General features: G+C 38.8%; 1 protein-coding gene across 2 annotated transcripts in view; it reads left to right on the top strand.

The window, feature by feature from the left end:
• LOC126253032 (nicotinamide/nicotinic acid mononucleotide adenylyltransferase 1) overlaps positions 1 to 18,575 on the top strand; it is a 126,506-nt gene that overhangs the window by 42,541 nt on the left and 65,390 nt on the right. For both annotated transcript variants that reach the window (XM_049954100.1, XM_049954101.1), the window contains exon 5: positions 6,551 to 6,705. In XM_049954100.1, the coding sequence (XP_049810057.1) occupies positions 6,551 to 6,705 (155 nt within the window). The remainder of the gene's footprint in view (positions 1 to 6,550; positions 6,706 to 18,575) is intronic.

Here is an 18,575-nt window from a genome sequence, read left to right as displayed (position 1 = left end):
TATGTCCTCCCTCAATCTGACCTGATAGGGATCCCAAACGCTCAAGCAGTACTCAACAATAGGTCGTATTAGTGTTTTATAAACGTCTGGTAGAATTTTGCACAGAGCATAACTTAATCATAGCTAACACTTGGTTCAAGAATCATAAAAGAAGGTTGTATACATGGAAGAATCCTGGAGATGCTAGAAGGTATCAGATAGTTTATATAATGGTAAGACAGAGATTTAGGAACCAGGTTTTAAATTGTAGGACATTTCCAGGGGCAGATGTGGACTGACCACAATCTATTGGTTATGAACTGTAGATTAAAACTGAAGAAACTGCAAAAAGGTGGGAATTTAAGGAGATGAGACCTGGATAAACTGACTAAACCAGAAGTTGTACAGAGTTTCAGGGAGAGCATAAGGGAACAATTGACAGGAATGGGGGAAAGAAATACAGTAGAAGAAGAATGGGTGGCTCTGAGGGATGACATAGTGAAGGCAGCAGAGGATCAAGTAAGTAAAAAGACGAGGGCTACTAGAAATCCTTGGGTAGCAGAAGAAATATTGAATTTAATTGATGAAAGGAGAAAATATAAAAACGCAGTAAATGAAGCAGGCAAAAGGGAATACAAACGTCTCAAAAATGAGATCGACAGGAAGTGCAAAATGGCTAAGCAGGGATGGCTAGAGGACAAATGTAAGGATTTAGAGGCTTATCTCACCAGGGGTTAGATAGATACCGCCTACAGGAAAATTAAAGAGATCTTTGGAGAAAAGAGAGCCACTTGTATGAATATCAAGAGCTCAGATGTAAACCCAGTTCTAAGCAAAGAAGGGAAAGCAGGAAGGTGGAAGGAGTATATAGAGGGTTTATACAAGGGCGATGTACTTGAGGACAATATTATGGAAATGGAAGAGGATGTAGATGAAGATGAAATGGGAGATAAGATACTGCGTGAAGAGTTTGACAGAGCACTGAAAGACCTGAGTCGAAACAAGGCCCCGGGAGTAGACAACATTCCATTAGAACTACTGATGGCCTTGGGAGAGCCATTCATGACAAAACTCTACCATCTGGTGAGCAACATGTATGAGACAGGCGAAATACCCACAGACTTCAAGAAGAATATAATAATTCCAATCCCAAAGAAAGCAGGTGTTGACAGATGTGAAAATTACCGAACTATCAGTTTAATAAGTCACAGCTGCAAAATACTAACGCGAATTCTTTACAGACGAATGGAAAAACTGGTAGAAGCGGACCTCGGGGAAGATCAGTTTGGATTCCGTAGAAATGTTGGAACACGTGAGGCAATACTAACCTTACGACTTATCTTAGAAGAAAGATTAAGAAAAGGCAAACCTACGTTTCTAGCATTTGTAGACTTAGAGAAAGCTTTTGACAACGTTAACTGGAATACTCTCTTTCAAATTCTGAAGGTGGCAGGGGTAAAATACAGGGAGCGAAGGGCTATTTACAATTTGTACAGAAACCAGGTGGCAGTTATAAGAGTCGAGGGGGATGAAAGGGAAGCAGTGGTTGGGAAAGGAGTGAGACAGGGTTGTAGCCTCTCCCCAATGTTATTCAATCTGTGTATTGAGCAAGCAGTAAAGGAAACAAAAGAAAAATTCGGAGTAGGTGTTAAAGTCCATGGAGAAGAAATAAAAACGTTGAGGTTCGCCGATGACATTGTAATTCTGTCAGAGACAGCAAAGGACTTGGAAGAGCAGTTGAACGGAATGTACATTGTCTTGAAAGGAGGATATAAGATGAACATAAACAAAAGCAAAACGAGGATAATGGAATGTAGTCGAATTAAGTCGGGTGATGCTGAGAGAATTAGATTAGGAAATGAGACACTTAAAGTAGTAAAGGAATTTTGCTATTTGGGGAGCAAAATAACTGATGATGGTCGAAGTAGAGAGGATATAACATGTAGACTGGCAATGGCAAGGAAAGCATTTCTGAAAAAGAGAATTTTGTTAACATCGAGTATAGATTTAAGTGTCAGGAAGTAGTTTCTGAAAGTATTTGTATGGAGTGTAGCCATGTATGGGAGTGAAACATGGACGATAAATAGTTTGGACAAGAAGAGAATAGAAGCTTTCAAAATGTGGTGCTACAGAAGAATGCTGAAGATTAGATGGGTAGATCACATAACTAATGAGGAGGTACTGAATAGAATTGGGGAGAAGAGGAGTTTGTGGCACAACTTGACTAGAAGAAGGGACTGGTTGGTAGGACATGTTCTGAGGCATCAAGGGATCACAAATTTAGCATTGGATGGCAGCGTGGAGGGTAAAAATCATAGAGGGAGACCAAGAGATGAATACACTAAGCAGATTCAGAAGGATGTAGGCTGCAGTAGGTACTGGGAGATGAAGAAGCTTGCATAGGATAGATTAGCATGGAGAGCTGCATCAAACCAGTCTCAGGACTGAAGACAACAACAACAATGACAACAACAACAACAGTGTTTTATAAGCGGTCTCCTTTACAGATGACCCACATCTTCCCAAAATTCTACCAATGAACCGAAGACGACTATCCGCCTTCCCCACAACTGCCATTACATGCTTGTCCCACTTCATATCGCTCTGCAATGTTACGCCCAAATATTTAATCGACGTGACTGTGTCAAACGCTACACTACGAATGGAGTATTCAAACATTACGGGATTCTTTTTCCTATTCTTCTGCATTAATTTACGTTTATCTATATTTAGAGTTAGCTGCCATTCTTTACACCAATCACAAATCCTGTCCAAGTCATCTTGTATCCTCCTACAGTCACTCAACGACAACACCTTCCCGTACACCACAGCATCATCAGCAAACAGCCGCACATTGCTATCCACCCTATCCAAAAGATCATTTATGTAGATAGAAAACAACAGCGGACCTACCACACTTCCCTGGGGCACTCCAGATGATACCCTCGCCTCCGATGAACACTCACCATCGAGGACAGCATACTGGGTTCTATTACTTAAGAAATCTTCGAGCCAGTCACATATTTGGGAACCAATCCCATATGCTCGTACCTTAGTTAGGAGTCTGCAGTGGGGCACCGAGTCAAACGCTTTCCGGAAGTCAAGGATACCCTTCATCCATGGTTCGCAAGATATCATGTGAAAAAAGGGTGAGTTGCGTTTCGCAGGAGTAATGCTTTCTAAAGCTGTGCTGATACATGGACAGCAACTTCTCTGTCTCGAGGAAATTCATTATATTCGAACTGAGAATATGTTTGAGAATCCTGCAACAAACCGATGTTAAGGATATTGGTCTGTAATTTTGAGGATCCGTCCTTCTACCCTTCTTATATTCAGGCACACCTGCGCTTCTTTCCAGTCGCTCGGGACTTTACGTTGGGCAAGAGATTCGCGATAAATGCAAGCTAAGTAAGGAGCCAATGCAGTAGAGTACTTTCTGTAAAACCGAATTGGAATCCCATCAGTACTTGGCGATTTATTTATTTTCAACCCATTCGGCTGCTTCACAACCCCGGGGATGTCTATCACTATGTCCTCCATACGGGAATCTGTACGAGACTCAAACGGCGGTATGTTTGTATGATCCTCCTGCGTGAAAGATTTCTCAAATGCTAAATTTAAAATTTCAGCTTTTGTTTTGCTGTCTTCCGTTGCCATGCCAGACTGATCAGTTAGTGCCTGGATGGAAGCCTTCGATCCGCCTACCGATTTTACGTAAGACCAGAATTTCCTTGGGTTTTCAGCGAGATCTTTTGCTAAGGTATGACGGTGGTAGTGGTTGTATTCTTCTTGCATCACTCTTTTTACTGCAGCACAAATCTCTTTACTCATGTTGTCCACAGCATCAATGTTTTTTTGAAACAACAACCGATTTTGATTGATGCTCGCAAAATTCATCACTAACATAAGCACAGACATTATGCAAATCTGAAAATAGTCTTCTCTGAAGGTGACAGATTACTAAATGTTGAACAAAATTATTTTATAAACTGATGAGTTAGGTTTTTGTTAAAATCATGTCAACTTATGAAATATGTTTAGTTCCATAACATTGTTTCTGTAAATACTTACTGTAAACAAACTACTTGGCCAGTTTCTGAGCTGCCATTGTTTTAACAGTAACAAATTTTAAAACAATAGTAATGCCACATGTCAGTCACAACCCCTAGAAGACTTCCTTTCAACCTTTCAATCTGAAAATGTAACTGCAATAGAATGCTGCATAAAGTATTGTTATTGCTAGATCTGTAAGGTGGGCATAGGGCAAGTACTTGATACTAGTGGCATGAAATCTTCAGATTTAAACTAGTACAAAACTAGAGTGCCATCGTAAAGAAAAGTCTGACTAGTAGTACGTAAATCTTTTACACTACATATGCTACATGTTTCTGAATACAGATGTATTCAGTTGAAAAGTTGTTCAGTTGAATAGGAGGGACTACTTCAAACAGTTTTGTTAACTTTTCAAATTTGCTTTACAGTTGTGCATTTCTATAGTTGGAGTTGAGTCTTGAAGGAAGAACAGCAAATAGAGCTTTTAAGGGAACTGTGGTTTGAGGCTTCATTATTTATTACTCTTGATAAATAGAATGACTTAATAACCGTCCTGGTTAGAATGGACTGCACACAAAGCTATTTTTATGGTAGGTGTAAGGGACCTAAAAGTATTAGGGTAAGATTCAAAGAAGTGACCCCCCACAGACAAAACTATTAAAATTGTAGTGATAAATTGTCGAAGTATTCACGAGGCAGTCCTAAAAAGTAGTTGAGATAATATGATACCACGTAGAGAAAGCTGAAATGGACAGCAGTGAGATTTTTGGGATGAATCTAAGTGTGTATTGAAAGGAAGGCAAAAGGGAAATGGAAATTTGTGTGTATGAATCACAGTAGACAAGAAACTCATATCCACCATGATACAAAATTGAAACCGCATCCAAGATTGTTTGAGAAGACTTAGTTCCAAGGATGGTCATAAACTATTGGATCCGTCTGTCAATCAAAAAATTTCAAAGAAACCTCCATTTCCTGGTAAGGATGTTCATCAATCATACTGTCATCATTAGAAGAGACTTTAATCCTCCAACAATCAGGGGGGGAAATTACAGTTTTGTAAGAGTTTGGTGTGACAAGACCTTCTGGAAAATTATTCTAAATGCCTTCTCTGAAAGCTGGATAGATCAGTTACTTTGGGAACCCAACAATGGAAATACTTGAGACTTAAAGGCAAAAAACGGACCTAATCTGTTTGAGGATGCCCGTATTAAAACTGGTGTCAGTAATCATGAGGCAGTTGTAGCAGCATATATTATCAGAGTACAAGTGGTAGCTAAAACAAGTAGAAAGATTTACATATAAACAAAATGCTGCATAACATTTCAAAGAGGAGATCAAAAAATTTGCGTTTGGGCAGGAGTACATAGAAGAACTGTGGCTCAAGTTTAAAAGAATAATTGCTCATGCATGTGATAGATATATTCCAGTGGAACACTTCATGTTAAGGAGGACCCTCTGCAGTATACAATCACCATAAAAACCTCGCACCTTTCTCACATAACATTGTAAAAGCCATGGATCGAGGAAATCGGGTAGAAGCAAAATTTCTTGGCTTCTGAAAAGCATTTGACTCTGTACCATACTAACATTTATTAACAAAAGTATGATTATGTGGGGTATCAAACAGAATTTGTCACTGAACTGATGATTTCATGGTAGGCTGGATGCAGCTTGTTATCTTGGAGGGAGAGTCATCAGCAAAAGTAGAAGTAATTTCAGGTGTACCCCAGGGAAGTGTATCAGTATCCTTATTTGTGTTGTATGTTAATGACCTTGCAGACAATATTAATAGTAACCCCAGAATTTTTGCAGATGGTGCAGTTATCTCTAATGAAGTACAGTTTTAAAAAATCTGCAGAAATATTCAGTCAGATTTCAAAAAGATTCCATAGCATTGCAAAGATTTTAAATTCACTTTAAATGTACAGAAATGTAAAATTATGCCCTTCATGAAGTATCTCTAATATCAATGATTCACAACTCGTACAAATACCTGGGTGCAACAATTTGTAGGGATATGAAATTAAATGATCACTCATAGATAAGGCAGGTGGCTCACTCCAGTTCATTGCTAGGATACTGGCAAAGTGCAGTCAGTCTGCTAAGTATCATGTGCCACACAGTTCATAGTCGTTTGCAGAATATGTATGTATATGTATTAAATAAATGTTGAAATAGACTGTTTTTAACATCAGGTTTGGTATACAATAAGTGGTGTTCCTTGAGCATTATGTACAAATTTATAAGCTTTTTATCTGTGATTCTCTGGTTTGAATTAGTGTGGGTCCAATCAATGTAATTTTCAAATTGGGGAAAGGTCTTTGCTGACTCATTTACACACACATTTGCATTCAGGTTATTTAATCGGCTGTTTTGACAGAGATGCAGAAACAACTTAATGATCATATACAGTCAAATAATGAGAACTCATCATGGCTGTTTAATCATGTCTATCCTTCATTGCATCACAAAAGAAATCATTATATAAATTTGTATTTATGTATTTTATTTACAGAATAATATTGTTATTGTCACTGAATGGATTGCTAATGAAATCAGTTCTACAAAAATTCGTCGTGCTTTACGCCGTTCAGAGACTGTGAAGTATCTCATCCCAGATTCAGTAATAGACTATATACAAAAGAATAGTCTATATAAGGCTAAAGACAAGTGAGTATGTTTGATTTAAACAAAGTCATAAAGGTTTACTATTTGCTACATGATGCCCATACTTCATCATAAATAGCAACTGAGATTTTCTCTCTCCTTTTGTACTTTATCCTATTTGCATGACATATTACTGCTTTTTTATTTATCAATATTTTGGTGGATATCTGTGTATTCTGTGACAGGCACTGTTTTATTTTATTGTTCTGTTGTGCTTTCTCTCTCTGTGTTCCAGTATGTCACATACTTTATACTGGAGAAGCATTCACCCAGAGGATAATATCTAGTTTTCATAGATCATCAGCACCAATCTTTTTCATGTCTGCATGCATTCTTGTCTGCATTCCTATAGCAGTGAGTCTAGTTAAATCTTTCTTTCCCTTGATAAAAATTTCTCAATGTTCTTTTTTCCCCTGGCAGTGCTTATTACCTTGTGCCTTTAAGTAGATTGGACATCAAACCCCTTCTCTTCTTGAAAGTTTTCTACCTTTCCGCAGTATTTCATACCTCCTGTGTTTTTCAAATTATGTTGTTTTATGTGTAATCCTTATTTCTCTGTCCGTACATATGGATGTCATGTAGCACTACTTCTGGACACTTGTCGTGGACACAACTTATACAAATCTGTCTCTGCTGTAGTCAGAGATAAACCATGAGTGGGAAACATTTACTATTGAAACTATTTAGTAATATAATATTTATTTGATTAAGTAATGTTCATAAATTATATAGCTGTGTTTCTGTTGTAAAACAAGTGTATAACCTAGCTATTTTAATTAAATAAAACAAAAAAATCATGGAATCATAATTTGTCATTGAATAGCTAACATTAAATAATATGGATGAGGTCAACAAGTATTGTCAAAGTGGACAAAAATGAAAATCATCACAACAGAGTAGTGAGAAGAAATAGTTGACTGTGTGAAGGTAGCCATCACTTTTTACACGTAGAATTCTGTGAATCGACATGTTTGGGATGAGATGTGGTTGGCCATTGGAACAGCAGTAGTTGTACTTGTTGCTCCATTACTATCAAGAAGCAGCAGTTGTTCCTAAACTTCAAAGATGTTCTGGCAGTGGCACAGATGGAATTAGAATAATTGAGAGCTGCACATGGCAGCAGTAATATTGACAATAGGGTAAATGACTGCCAAATTGGGCAGTAGGCTGTGGACAAAAATGTACAGATAACCCAAGAAATTCAGGACAAGTTGAGGAAATGGTACTGGTTATATACACAAAAGTGGAATAAAGTTCCAGCCCACAGACCAAAAATGAGTATTGCACTGATCAAATCTTGTGCTTCATTAACAGACTTGGAAAGAAACAAAAAACCAGTTCTACCAATTTGCAGGTCTGCAACAAGAAACATTTTAGATTTCATTGGGCAGTTAAAAAGAGAACTAATAAACAACTGGAAAGTCATAATGTGATGATTTTTATATTGATTCCACCAAAGATAGTACTAATTGAGTGCACCTAGAGCTACTGATGCACAGTTTTGGTTTGTTCCCCATAGAAGCATTCCTGACATGACTGAACAGATGTAGTGCAACAGCAATTCATAATTTATTTGAAAATGTCTTTTTTGAAATAGAATTGGACCCCATAATAGAGGTGTGTATGATTGTAATCACTAAGGGGCAGTTATAAACCCCCACCGTCAATAAGGTTTTACTGAGGTGGGAAGAAGCAGTTTCGTTGAGTCATAAATGCTTGGCCAGTGTATTCAGAGAGAACTTGCTGGATGAACAGTGAGAAGTAGTTTACCAATATCACATAGTAGGCTATAAATATAATTCTTTCCAAAAACAGTGGAACCTGAGAGGAAGTGTGGCTACCATCTGAGAGCAAATGTCTGCTGAGTCAGAGGACTAGCTCCAGTCAAAACTTGAAGATATCTTAAAAACAATACTGTAAACTTCTTCATTGTACTGCCAAAAAAGTGAAAGCCATCCCCTAGAAAAAAAAAATAAAAATTCGAAGCACAAAGCATAGACAATTTGATGTTTTATTAGGCATGAAATGAATAAAGTCTCAAGGCAAGTGGTGTTCACTTCCCAGATGACAATAGTAGTGTGACAGATAATGTTAAATTCAAATCATTTGTTATTAAATTCAGTGAAATTTTCTTAACAGTAGCTGAAGACACAAGGAGAGGGGAAAAAAAACACACAAATCAAAATCAGATCCATTACGTTTTAGACATCCCTTGCCTACTCCTACAGCAGACATCAATTTCCTCAAATCAGTTGTTAGTTAGATCACAAAAATCATATTATCATGGAAAACAGTAATTTTTCTAGCTGTGATGGGGTTCCAACGAAGTTATTGAAATCTTGCGCCGACTCGATCACACCACATTGAGTTACCTTCACCATCAGTCAGTGAGGCAAGGAGTTCCTCCTGAAGACAAAAATTTGCTGTAATAACACATAGTTATAAAAGTGAAGAACAGCAAGTGTCCTCTAATTATGGAGACATCTCCCTCCTTCCTGTGTTCTCTCAATTTTCTAGGAAGCTTCTTCAAGCACTCTGAGATTCTTATACTCACATGCTAATATATTTACTTTGTAATGGTGTTTATGGTTAATAACGAGAGTAAATTTAGAATTAATTGTGAAATTTTCAACCGCAGTACTAGAAGTAAAACGTAATTTCTATGTGAACTGTGTATCCCTGTCTGTTGTTCATAAAGGAGTTTAATATTCTGGTGCAAAAGACTTCATGGCTTCATGTTTTTGGCAAACATGACACAGGCACAAAGAAATCTTAAAATGGTCAAAATGAAATTAAAGGAGTACCTTATTAGATGCCACTATACAATTTTTGACAAAAATTGATCTATATGATAATAATTCCTTTTAACACTTATAACAGAGTTGCTACAAGTTCCGGGTATTGGAGAAATTAGGGGATTTCGAACTTGTCAAGGAAATTGGGGAAATAAAAAAAAGAAACAAAAGCTCTAAAAATCTTGTTTTTGTAGATGAAATGGTTTGTTTGCTGAGATGTTATGCATTGTCACTGGCTGGCCACAGCAGAGTACGTGCGCTGCTTCCCTACTCCTTCATTCTTATGCTTCACCCCTTCCTACTACTCCCCTCAGCTTGCAGTCAGTGCTGCCACCACTTCTTGCTGCTAGTCTAGCAGCCACTGACGCGAGGTAGGGAGGTGTGAGGAGTGGTTTGTTTGCATCTGATTATCAGAGATTGTTGATGCAGAGGCCAGAGATGGCAGTGATGTGTGCATGAGATGTGTCTTAGTGATTGTGTGAATGTGTGTGTGCTCTCATTTTCTCACAAAGGCCACGGCCAAAAATTTAGTTGTGAGAGTATGATTGTCTTTTCTACGTGCCTGTCTGCAGCTCAGTGATCATCTTTACGGTGAATTGCTACCTATCCTCGTTAGTATTGATTCTCAGAGTATTTGTGCAAGATATTTGTTGCATACATTGATCACTGTGGTCTCAGTTTATCAACATGGTGTCTGTGATACATGAATAGATGGCCACACAAGTGGGCCAAAACCACAGGCCATTTCTGCGGGTATTTCTAATTGATCAGGCTTGCCGATTTGAAGCCCATCATTTCCCAATAATGTGCAGGCCCTGCCCAGTGGATATAGTCTCACTGATCTGCCTACAGGCTTGTGTGTGTGTGTGTGTGTGTGTGTGTGTGTGTGTGTGTGTGTGTGACATAATGTGATGGATTTTCATGGTTTATCCAAGGACCCAGGACTGCCATGCTCCTCGGCAGGCCAGAGGCCACGGACGATGGGATTAAGGAATTGGGACTCTCTCCACAAGTACATTGTACAGTGGGTTGTTTTATAGATATTTTATTTATTCCAGTATATTTTGGCACTTCAAAAGTAATTTATATATTATAAAGCACAGATTGTAAGAAGAAGAAAATTGTGGCAGTCACTGTCAGTTTGTACACTGTGTACTCATATATTTCTCAAAAAAATCGCAGAACAGCTGTAAAATAATAGATATAACACAGTGGGTAATAACAGACAGTAACGAACATAGTAGAACCAACATTTTATTGGTGGTCACCTATAGTGTTGGTTTACATAACTCTTCCCTGCATTATACACTTCTTTCAGTAGGCCTACATTTTTCTGAGGTTATTTCTGAAATCAGTAAAGGTATTTTAAATCTATCTTGTGACTCCAAGGAAATGTGTGTTTTTGTCACCAAATGTCCTTCATTTTATTTAAATAAAATAACAACAGTGGTCTTAATGAAACACACATACCACTAGGTTTGCTTTCTCCATCTACAAACACTTCATTACAGATCTTGATGTTAGTACTTAAGATTTTTGCTCACACGGGGGAGAAATATAAAAGTTCTTACATATTTTGTCAACTTATGTCTTTACTTACCCTTGAGATCTCAAAATTTGTCAGGGAAAAATTCTAAAACTTTTATGGAAATCAGGGATGGGGAAATGTGTGGCAACTCTGAATATAAACATTAAAGAGACTTTAACTTTCCCATTATGTAAGCAGCTGCTGATGATGTGTGTTCTGGAAACTAAGCAAAAGTATAAAGATATGCATGTGCGTAGTTTCAATATTTAGATAAATACAGCAGTTATGTAAGATGAAGAGGAGTTACTTTTCCAGATTAGGCGCTTTTTATTGAAGCTTCAAAAACAGGTCATCAGAAATATGTGTACTGCACATCAGAGTGAATTGTGTCATCCAGTATCTAAAACTGTGGCACTTTTAACCATCCTCTACTTATACATCTACGAGGTAACAATATTTGTGTACGTGAACCAGAGTTATTCAAAGAAAATCATTTTGATTGTTTGTAAAACACAATGAATAAAGATAGTTTTATGCTTCCTGTTCTTCAACTAATAATTCATATTTTTGAATATATGGGAATGAAAATTTTCAACAGGCTAAAAAAGAAAGACATTCTGAATATGAAGCTGGGTCCATTGAAAAAGAAGGTACTTGATAATCTGTTAAGGAAGTGTTGCTACTTGGTGGAAGAATTCATGAAGGATGATCTGATAATATAAACCAGATGTCATTGTTAATTAGCATTTTTACATAAAATGCACTGCTGTGACAATTGCAAAGGAACTTCTGAAATTCGCTAAGGAGCAATTGCCAATTGCTACAGAACAGTTGATCATTGCCACAGAACCCCCACTCAATGATAGTAAAAGGAAATATTGGGAATGGGACATGTTAACTGCAATGAAGTCTGTGCATGAACACTACAAGGGGGGACCCAAAAATAACCGGAATTTCTTTCTAGAGAAGCGTATACTTTATTGTTTTCAAATACAATCTTAATCTCCTTCGAAGTACTCTCCATTAGCATTAATACACTTGTCTAAACGTTCGTCCTTCATTTCGAGGCTTGAACGCGATGATCCTTTTGATCTCCGGTAAGAAACTTCGGCACGAATTTTGCTGCCACTCTTTGCATCCCCAAATCGATGGTCAAGATGCGCTGAATTGAGCTCCAGGATAACCCGAACAAGTTCTCGAGTTGGTTGATTGTCCTGCATCGATCTTCACCGTTGAGATCACGGATTTTGTCGATGTTGTCTTCACTTCGAGCAGTTGAAGGTCGACCGGAATGGGACTGATCTTCAACCACCATTTCTCCCTTTTTAAACCGAGAAAACCATTTGTACACTTGCGTTTTACTTAGATCATGGTCTTTGTAGGCTGTCTGAATTATCACAACATTTTCTGCTGCATTCTTGCTGAGCAAGAAACAAAACTTCACTGCTGCATGTTGTTCGTAAGAACTAGCCATTTCCTGGTGTTACGTCTGCACTGTACGCACACTCAAAGAACTGCCAAAGAAAACACACTTCTCACTGTTGGGTGACACCACGTGGCAGAATGACTCGGCAGAGCTCCTACTACAACCCTCTGACGGCACAACCTGCGACTACAAGTACATGATGTGCAGCATCACGAATCCAGTTACTTTTGGGTCCCCCCTCACATATGCATTCAACTGTTCATGCAAAATGGTGTCTGGCGAAGTTTGTTGTGAAACCAATTGGTGTGACATTCCGTGTGGTATGGCAAAATGTCTGCAAGACATCACTTGAGTGATTAGCATCATAGACAAGCATTTGTGGACATCATAGACAAGCAGTTGTGGATGGCTCAAAGCTGGTCAAAGTGTCGCTACTGTAGCCATAGTAATGGGTGTGTCCAAATGTGTCATATCATGGTTAAAAAACAATGCTGAAGATGGAAATGCTATGCAAAATCATGCCAGTTTTCACAGACAGGCCACCAAGCCACATCATATTGATATGTTGCCCTAGTGTTAAAAAGGAACAGATCTCTAGGCAGTTCACTGCAGGCCTTGAAACTGCCACTGGTACAAATTTCTCTGCGAGAGCCATTTTGTGGCGATTAAATTAGGTTGGTTTATGTGCTCAGAAATCAGTTAAATGCATCCCACTTTAACCACGCCATTGTTGAGAAAGAGTTTGTTGATGTAGGAAGCATGTTGGTTTGGTCATCAAAACGCACCACAGAATATTCATGAACGTTGTCAGTATGGCCTAGATGTTACATTGTGGGAAGGCATTATGCACAATGGCTGAACACTGCTGCGTATCTTTTTGTGAGGTACTATTACAGCGCAGCATTATTGCTGGGAGATTATTTTGAATCATGTGCATCTGTTTACGGTTGTTGTACATCCTGACTTTCTGTTTATGGATGACAATGCCTGCCCAGACACAACTGCTGATGTGTCGGACATACTGGAAAGTGAAGATATTGACCCTATGGAATGGCCTGTGTATGCCCCGTATCTGAACCCTATAGATCGTGGTGGGATGCTCTTGGCAAACATGTTTCTCATTGAACACCCCTCCCCTGACTGTGCAAGAACTGAAAGCAGCCTTGAGAGAGGAGTGAGAAAATATCCCCCAAGGGCTCCTCAACAGTATGGTAGCCAGCATGAATAACAGGTGCAAGATGTGCATTAGTGCCCGAGGAGGGAATATTCCGTGTTGGGAATCTGACATGTGTCAGACATGTAAATTATTGATATCTGTTATGCTGTTTTCTCATTTGGTGAGATCTGTACCGTTTTTCATTTTAAATACACCAATACACACACACACACACACACACACACACACACACACACACAAAGTCAGTCTCGTGATTATCATTGTGAGTATGTTAGCATTAGTTATAATTTGTTGTTACGTTAGGCTATCCATCCTAATGGGATTAATGGAATACAGTGTGTGAATGAAGTTCATAATTCGCAGCTTTGAAGGACAGTTCCAAAAAAAATCATATTGTTTCCAACATGTGAAGGCTGCAGAACATTATTGCAGTACATTCTGTTAAAGATTAGCTCTTATACTATAATTATGCACCTGTTGATGTGTCTTCCATACAGATAAATGTATTCTGCTTTAAACAAATGTGCATCAAATCTTGTTTTTGTAAGATAATTAATTTTCAAGTTATCGTAAATTCATTGAAATGGAACACCAGGCTGCTTACTTCAAGCTAATCGTAATGTGCTGCAAGTTCATACAATTTTCAAAGAGGGATGATAGGAATTCAATATGGAAATGTGGGTTTTCTGACTATAAACAATAACATTGGCAAGTCCGTGTATTGATTCACTGATGGTAATTGTGAATGTGACAAATTCTATACCGTGAATGACTGAGTAGGAAAAAAAAATTTAATCTGCTGCATCAGAGAGCAAAATTCACGTAGGTTGTTTTGCCCAGGTAATGCTAGAGAAATACATTATGCAGGATGACAAGTTCTGATTTTCAGCAAGGTAAAGCTTGATAAAAATATCAAAGACTACCACCTCCAGAAGCAGTTGACTGCATGCTGGCAATGGCAGCAAGCATGAAGGTCTCTGGTGATTGAATCAGCCACAGCAGACCATGTATGTCACAACCTCAGCTGGGTGCAGGCAGTCTTAGACCATAAGAATGGTATGGACAGGGTGGTAGTGGCAGACATCACAGAATAGTAGCAGCTACTCAAGCACCTTGGCTCCTCAAAGGCTCCAACAGAACAGAACAGGGATTCCCTTATTTTTGAACAACACGGTCACAAAAGCATTTCTCAATGAAGTAAGAAATTTCAACCAGCCAGAGACTGAAAGCACTAGCTGCAAACAGTGACATAATGTTCCCATTGCATTGTCAGTATAAAGTCACAATTCCGTAGAGGCAGCATCTTGGCAACATGTGGTATGTGGCTATACTGCGTTCATCGTGGAGTAACTCGACGAGGGTGACCCAAATCAACTTGATGCATATTACTCTATATAGTGAGCCAAACATTGGAAATTATTTCCAGCCATAGGTGCCACCTGGTAACAAGAAACAGCTCATTGCAACTTGTGCCAGCTTTCCATCAGGCAGTGGATCAGTGGAGCCTATCCTGTGGGATGTGGAGTGTGCAATTGACATAATGACTTAATTTGTTGGGTAGTATCATATTCACATGAATCTTGGGACTAGAGAGCAGTGACTACAAGTGTAATAGGTTAAGAAGCACAAGCCGGGGCATCTTGCCAAGAAATGTGGTTGTAGTTTTTTTGAAATGAAAAAGAAAATCAAGAATCTGCAGACAGAATTTCATTGTAAACTTAAAAACCTTCAGAAGTCAAAGAAGTGGTACATTGCATAAGAAAGGAGGAAAATTGTATAAGATCTGTTCTGTGTATGCTACAGTTTCTAACGCCACTATTTTCCTAATTTTCTGTACAAAATCTTGGGGAGAAACACATACCATATTTACCCGAGTATAACAAGACCCCCCTTCTTTTCTTATTTAAAAAAAAAAAATAAATAAGGAAAATTTATTTTTAATGTGTTTTGGCTAATCAGAATTGCAAACTGTTTTATTGACATAAAGTGTCTACCAAAGAGGCAACAATATACCTATTCTAAACTTATGCCATTTATTGAGTGTCTACATTTTGATATTACCGTAGTTAAAGTCACAAATGAAGGCAGCAGAGTATAAGCTTGCTCTCTGCACGTGCATCACACATTCTCCAGCAGCCAGTGAGTGTTCATCAGTGTTCTGAGCACTCTGCTGTGAATGTTATATGCAATGCAAGCATTATATGCGATCATTAGCAAGTTATTTAGTGAATTTTTATTCCATTTGTGCCAGTTGTCATGGCTGATGGTGGTGGTAAGTGACAAATCCTGCACAAGCAAGCAAGAGACATAATTTGTGGGATACATGCTTCTATCAGTCACAAAGCTCATGTGTGCGAGTACCACGACTCGTGCTTGGAATGGTAACAATGCCGTCCCTGTCCTTGCCTCGAACTGCGCAAACTGCCATCATTGGTGGATTGGACTATAGGAGAAATAAACTAAACAAAAATAAATGGTTTACATTAATTTTTGGACCATTTTCTTTCCTACTTCTTTTGTTCATTAAGCCTATAGTCTGCAGTATTTTTAATCATCATCTTCCTAATACACAGCTGTTAAATTTATATCTTCATTGTTACAAATATTTGGCTGTTTCTTCTACATACATTGCTATTTCTGTGGTGGTTTTTACGGTGGGACTTGGAAACACAGCTGTTCCCCCCCACCCCCCCAAATACATATCGGATTTCGCATCTATTCTCAAGTGAGAATGTTAAAACGTCTTCTGCTTCCAAACATATTTCCAGGGCTCCATGCTCTCATAGGCTGTGTATAACCAGCAAGTATCTAAAATCTTCTAAACCCGTTTGTGTAATTTTTTTGCCGTAGCTTTTGTCACTCAACAATGTCTTGACCTGACAAATAATTCTGCTCTACACAATCATGGTTTTCTTCTATTAATTTTCCTTTTATTATGACCAAGAATGTAGCAGCTGCTGCAACTCTTTGCAAAGACATGATGTACTGTTCTGATTTTGATTCAATGGAATTGACTGAGATGCACGGTACAAACATAGGCAACTTGTAACATGTGACCTCAAGCAGCATGTTTTTCCGCAGCAGCAGTGTTGTAGCACAGATTCATGTCACACAGCAGACATTTGTGACACTATACAACAAATAGGACGTAGTTTGTGGCAACATATTACCTAGTATGATCAGAGTGGATTGTCAATGCAACGGAAATGTTAAATCACCACTTTCAGCATGTGCATTTAGTATGGTGATTATCAGTGGCTGATGGAAACCAGTTACTGCATTGTGAAATGCTTTTGTGATTGTGTATAAAAATAAAGTAGGATAATCAGTACGTAACCTCCATGACAGTGATGTTTTTTCTGAAGAACAGACCTGTCGCCAAATGCTTCTCCAGGGCTCTGTCTGAACAGTACTCTCTCATCGAGTGTTTACTCATATGTTGGTCCATTGTATAAGGGACAGTCAAATGAAAACGAGATACTGTATAATGAGCTTGGGGTGGATGGAAGTAACACAGATAGGTGTGTATAGAAATGTCCTCTATCGGAAATCTGAAAGGAACAGCATGAAAATTCAACGCTGTGCCTTTCGTCAGTTAGACATGCTGGACATGAGGTCAGGGAGTCGTGTGCGCATCTGACTTCACTATGGAGGCTGGGAAAAAGGAACAGCACGGTGTAGTGCGATTTTAGATTGTGGAAGGAGTTTCAGGAAATGAAATTGTTGAGTTTGTGTGGGATAAACAATTTTGAGAAGATTGTTTGACATTGAAAGACAGCTGTGGGCCAGGTCATGCTCATAGTGTCATTACCGTTTCTGTAATGGATGCTGTCATGAGAAATGACTGGAGGCAGACAGTGGAAGACATTCAACTCATGTTGGGCATCAGCTGTGATACTGTTCATGCCATAATAACAGAGCGTCTGAAGTTCCTTAAAATACGGACACAGTGGATTCCTCAAAGGCTGGCAGAGGAGCAGAAGCTGAGGAGAATGTGAACATCACTGCAGCAACTGGAATGTTATCATGATGCAGAATATAGTTTCCTGTGCTTTGTCACAGGAGATGAAACATGATATCATCATTTTAAGCCAGAGAGCAAGTGTCAGAGCCAACAGTGGAGGCAAGTGGCCTCGCCCCCCCCCCCCCCCCCCCGCCCCCCGCCAAAAAAATCCAAAGCCTTGCACAGCACCTTTCTCTTTGACTGCAAGGGCCTACTGCACATTGACTTTCTGGAAGAGAGCACCGCAGTTTTTCTCCCAGTGGCATGTGGACACCTTGCAAAAATTGGTGTGCATCCTCAAATCCAAAAGCCCATGAATGTTGACACAGTGTCATTCTGTTGCATAATAATGCGTGGTCACATGTTGCGAAGGTTGTTTAGACTATGCTGCAGAAGTTTTGCTGCTAAGCCCTTACACACCCTCAGTACAGTCCCACGATGCCCCCTATGCGATTTCCATATTTTTGGAGCACTGAAAAAAGACATTTGGGGCCATCGATTTGCTTTGAAGTGGTGAATGCCTGGGTACAATCTGGTTCTGCAGGCAACTGCAAACATTTTTCATTGAAGGGACTGACTATCTTGTCTTACAATGGAACATAATACAAAATCTGTAGTGATTATGTTCAAAATAATAAACATTTTTTTTTCCATCTGTCTCGTTTTCATTTGACTATCCCTTATATTTTCACCAGTCAGTGGCCCAGTGGGATTAGCTTTACAAACTCATGACTGGCCCTTGGTATATTTGGTGCCATTGTATTCGTCCGTAAAAATAAAAATAAAGAATGGAATTTCGACATTGGGCTACCACATGCTTCTGGCCATGCTAAAGTTCTTTCTAGGATAGTCAGGTTCTTTAAGTTGCTATTTTCTAATGGCATATTAAGTATATTTCTGTTGCCCTGCAATAGTTGCTGTCTGCTGATGATGTTTCTTGTGTC

Source organism: Schistocerca nitens, chromosome 4 (assembly GCF_023898315.1).
Source record: "Schistocerca nitens isolate TAMUIC-IGC-003100 chromosome 4, iqSchNite1.1, whole genome shotgun sequence".
NCBI lineage: Eukaryota > Metazoa > Arthropoda > Insecta > Orthoptera > Acrididae > Schistocerca > Schistocerca nitens.
The sequence above is the reverse complement of the archived record's forward strand: the minus strand, read 5'-3'. Positions and strand labels throughout refer to the sequence as shown.